The sequence below is a fragment of the Arachis duranensis genome, chromosome 1 (assembly GCF_000817695.3).
Source record: "Arachis duranensis cultivar V14167 chromosome 1, aradu.V14167.gnm2.J7QH, whole genome shotgun sequence".
Taxonomy (NCBI): Eukaryota; Viridiplantae; Streptophyta; class Magnoliopsida; order Fabales; family Fabaceae; genus Arachis; species Arachis duranensis.
This window is the reverse complement of record NC_029772.3, coordinates 1136069-1141528: the sequence shown is the minus strand read 5'-3', so window position 1 is coordinate 1141528 and position 5460 is coordinate 1136069. Positions and strand designations below refer to the sequence as shown.

Here is a 5460-nt window from a genome sequence, read left to right as displayed (position 1 = left end):
TTAATACTATCTAAATCGTAACAAATTTATTTATTTTACCTTCTAAATTAATCCAAGCAGTAGTTAAAACATCATTTATATATTGTAATTAGCAAATTTTTTTTTATTGAAATAAACTAAACAAAGAAAAACAAAACAAATAAAATAAGGAACTGCTTAAATAAAGGGACAATTTCATTTAAGACTACTCTTAAAGTCCTCCCAAGATGAAGGAAGCTCCACATGCGAAAGTTGTAACTTCATCGCCATCTTTGCCATAGTATTTGCCATCGTGTTTGCATCTCTCATAATCAAACGAAAGTCAACACGCCAATTCCAATGCATGATATCTCTTATTTTGAGCACCAATGGATCGATAAACCCAAAATCATTTTGAGTAACAAGATTAAATGCTTCCATACAATCCGTCTCACAAATAACATCTCGTTGACCCACATCCCAAACTAAGAGATATCCTCTCCAAATAGCAAACAATTCTCCTTGAAGAATACTATTACTCTCAATTATTCCCAAACATCCCCTTTGCCAACTCCCATTACAATCTCTAAAAATACAAGCAAAACCAACACTATCACGAGAATCAAAATAACTAGCATTACAATTAATCTTAAAAGTACCAATAGATAGGAGATTCCAAAAACTATTTAGAGTAAAGGGAAGGGACATATAAAACCGTGGCATATAAATAAATAATTTGAAAAAATATTATTTTGATAATAAATTTGAAAAATAAATTGCGGCACAAATTTTATCAACGGCCAAGGTGTTGTTGGTAATTAACTTTGACCGTCCGTAAATGTATTTAATTTGAGTAAATCAAGCGTTGAAAAAATTCGACAAATAATATTATTGACGATCACAAATCATCTGTAATAATAAAAATAACTGATTTATTTATTATACATTCAAGCAATATTGTCATCTAAGTAAACTAAGTACACTCAGCACCAACAAAAAAACCACTATCTGTTAAAAAGAATGTGATTACATGCGCACATATCATATCATTTTTCCAACCAATCAAGGTTGTCGTCTTCTTCTTTTTTATGTTCCTCCTCCTCCTTCTTCTCCTGCTCCTTTTTCTCCTTCTCCTTTACGTGTTTTCTTCTCATCATCATTCTTTTGTTGTTGTTGTTATTGTTGTTATTGCAGTAGAAGGTGAGAAGAATGAGCTTTGAATTGAGGAAGATAACGATTCTAAATGCAGTTTAATTAACTCAAAAATGAACCGAAATTATATAATGATTGTGACACAATTAACTTATAAATGAACTGAAATTACATAACATTTGTAACACAATTAACTCAGAAAGAAAGAGAAGCAGAGAATAATGGTAAAGAATCTGCAGAACTCAAAAATTGTGTTAATTTGAGTAAATAAAAAAATTGAGAATATGAAATAAGAAGGAGAAGATGAAGAAGAAAAAGATGAAAAAGAAGGAGAAGAAACAGTATAAGATGAGGAGGAAGAGGAGAAAGAATTTTGAATTGTGCAGGACAACGAGTCTAAATGCAATTTAGTTCACTCAAAAATGAACCGAAATTACAAATAATTGCGACACAATTAACTCAGAAAAATGAGAAGTATAAAACAATGGTAAAGAATCTGCAGAACTCAGAAATTGTATTAAATTTGAGTAAATCAAGAAGAATTTTGAAAAAATAAAATAAGAATGAGAAGATGAAGAAGAAAAAGAGAAAGAAGAAGAAGAAGCAGTAGAAGTTGAGAAGAAAGAGTTTTGAATTGTACAAGACAACGAGTCCAAATGCAACTTAATTCACTCATAAATGAACCAAAAGAGAATGATTGCGACACAATTAACTCAAAAATAAACTAAAATTACATAACAATTGCGACACAATTAACTCAGTTCGAAAATAGTCACACAAACAAGACTGAATCATGAATAAAAACACATTGAAAATCTATTTTAGATCAAACAACATCTTGTAAAAATTCAACAATAACAATAACGACAATAATGATAATGACGATATGTAGAAGAAGAAGATGATGATGATGATGATGGAGGAGAAGAAGAAAAAGGAAGGAAATCAGAAGAAAAAATTCAAAAGAGAAAAGAAGGGGAATGAGGTGGTGGTGTTGTTGGTACCGCAAGGGGAGAAGAAGAAAAAATAGCGCGTGACTGTAAATTACTTAGATAAACTTAGATGTTAAAATTGCTTGGATGTGGAGAATAATTCTAAAAATAATAACACTAATAACGATAGGCGTAAATAAATTACAACATAGAAAAAATTATTAATGCTATATTACCAATGAAACGACTGTCGTCACAATGACGCGTGAGAAAAAATATTAAAAAAAATTTAATGTTAAAAATATTTTTTAATTTAAATATAAAATTTTAATTTCTTTAATATTTCTAAAAGTTATAGACATAAGAGACTAAAATTTTTAGAAACGGAAATTAAAACTTTAATGATATTCTTTTTAAAAATATTTTCATTTAACTCTTTAAATTTATTTCTTAGTCTCCATATTTATCTTAAACTAAATATAATACTAAAATATAATTCAATCTAATATATTTTACACTAAATGCATTACAAAAATTTAGTTTAATCTTATTTTTTTGTCAATCAATTTTAATTTATTTTTCCAAATGCAACCCTAATGCAATAGTTATGTGATAGCATAAACGCAAATGCGCAATAACTCTAAAAAGTAGACTCATGCATGCCTTACCAAGTACCAACAAAACTCAACTCCTGGTTCTGTGACTAATTAGTTATGATTCAGTCTTAGTCACCTCTTGATTTCTTCTCACTTAAGAGTTCACTTTTTCCAGGCTATAACCCAGACTTTGGGCCCCTCATGTTTATTTCTTTTAGTCCTGATATCCTTTGACTATAAAAAGACAAAACTAAACTCTCTATTTGCGGTTACTATGACAACGTGGACTCCTTTATTAGCTTATATAAAGCTACCTGACAACACTCACTTCTCATACCCTTCTAACTCTTCATTGTAACTGTCCCTCTCACATTTCAAACCTTCTTTCATATTCCAAAATAATACCCGCTTTTTATTTCTCTAACTTGCATTGGCTCCTCTACATACAATTTTGAGAAGATAAAGAAAAGAATGATGAATCATTGTTGCAGTAACAGCAACTCTCAGGATCACGTGATGGGCACGTGTAAATGCGGCATGCTCCCCACGCCCTATGGAGATGACTATTATTACGGTGACCCAAACAGGTACTCCTTTACACCTTCTTCGTCGTCTTTGTCTTGGTCGTCGGTGGACTGTACCCTCTCCCTGGGGACACCGTCCACGCGATTCTCCGAAGACGAAGACAGGCGAACACGTCATCATCATGAACGTCGCTCCAAACAGAATCCTCATCATTCTGAGGCTAAAGCCAGCAAGGAATCCGACGGTGATGCTTTCTTTTCTCGCCGCTGTGCCAACTGTGATACCACTTCCACACCTCTATGGAGGAACGGTCCTCGGGGACCCAAGGTAAATATATGAATGAGTGAAAATTTCTAGATCCAGCAATTTTTATTGATAGTGCCGAGTAATTTTAGTCGACGTACATATTTTATTAGGACGAATCTTACAAAAATTTATTCCTTTTCTTAGTTATTAATAGTTAAAAATATAAGATATAATATATAAAATTTTTTGAAGTAAGTACTTTTATTAAAATTTGATCAACATTTAACTAATAAAAGAAAAATAAATAATTCTATATTATTAAATATAATTTCACATTATTAAAAATACCTATAAAGTCCAAACACTTTGTTGAGTTGCTATGTTTGCGTGTCGGTTATATTTCGGACACGATATTCACTGACACTCGTGTTAATAAAAAATAAAAAAAATTTCGAACACTATGCCTTGACACACCTAAATACCATTACGTGTCAGTGTATTTAGTCTTATTCTTAACATATATTTTTAAAATAAATTTAGATATAGTATATATTATTATTTATTAAAACAAAAAAATATTTTAAATACTTGATATAATTAAAATAATATATTAAAAATAATTAAAAATTTATATTTATATTTTAATATCAATAAAATATCAAAATATCATTACGATTTATCTAAAAAATACTTTATATTTTATATGTATACGTATTCCTGTATCATGTAAGATTTTAAAATTTACTTGTCGGTGTATTCCGTATCCGTATCAATATCCGTGCATCATAAAAAAATACTAATAATAACTATTAATCACAAAATTTACTAACTTCTAACATTTTTTATGATATATTATTAAATTATTGAATTAAAAAAATAGACTAAAAAATTAAGTTAATAATTTAACATTTCTCATTTTACTAGTGCATTTAGATTTTTTTTCCCCTTAATTTTAGCCTGTAAAAATAAACTGATGGCTAAATACTGATTAATAATTTATACTGATTTTATAGCATTGTTACATTAATTAAATGCTAAAAAATTAAAAGAAAATATTATAGGGGTTATTATCTTTTGTCCACTTAATAAACTCTTTTAATTTAGTTAAATTTATTAAATTTTTTAATGATTTTTAAATATAAATTTTATATGAAGGCAATTTCATGTATTAACGAAAAGGATTATATTAAATTTTTTGCTAATTTAAAAAAAAATGTCGATGCTTCAATTAATAAAGAGAGCGGCTGAATTTCATGATGAACTATCTTTTAAATAGTAAGCTTTGGCTTTTCTCCCCTCCATATATAATCATATACTTCTATATATGTTTAAGGTACACTTTATTTAAGGTTGTTTTTATGTTTGAATTGCAAGCAGACACTATGCAATGCATGCGGGATTAGATACAAGAAAGAAGAGAGAAGAGCCAGCGCTACTGCAGCCGCCACCACAACCACCGTTACTAACAGCGGCGGCGAAATGGAGCCGGTTACGGCTCACATGTACGGCCACAACAATAACAATTCGTGGTACTATACAAACTCTCAAGGCAATAATAATGGCGAGTTACGTTTCATGGATTATGATGCCAATGATGACATGGACCCATTCCCTTCTTGGAGACTCAACAATGCAGACAGAACAAATCTTGTTCACGACTTTACAAGATGAAGAAATCATTGAACCACATTATGCAAGTTTATATTATATTAGTTTATTATTTAAATATTTAATATTCATAGAAAGGATCAATGCTCATGTTTTGGTGTGCACTTGCCGTGGTCAGTTATTTTGACCCCTCTATCAATTTTGATAAGTAAATTGTATGTTTAGAAGCTATTTATATGAAAATATTTTAGAACAATATTACATAACTAGTATAATTTATTATTTTTTGTTAGTAATTAATTATTAATATTTAAAAATATAATATTAAATTATTATACTAAAAAAATCAGATTATTGACTAAAAATATTAGTTAATATAAATTAAAATTATTAAAATTATTAATGTTTTTTTATATTTTTTCTCAAAATAATATAGTAGATAT

At 29.0% G+C, this 5460-nt stretch overlaps 1 protein-coding gene across 1 annotated transcript; it reads left to right on the top strand.

The window, feature by feature from the left end:
- Positions 1-2991: 2991 nt before the first annotated feature.
- LOC107489138 (GATA transcription factor 19) lies at positions 2992-5235 on the top strand. Its single transcript, XM_016109927.3, has 2 exons — positions 2992-3490; positions 4787-5235. The coding sequence occupies exons 1-2, from the start codon at positions 3110-3112 to the stop codon at positions 5078-5080; spliced, it is 675 nt and encodes a 224-aa protein (XP_015965413.1). The 5' UTR covers positions 2992-3109; the 3' UTR covers positions 5081-5235.
- The last annotated feature ends 225 nt before the right edge of the window (positions 5236-5460 follow it).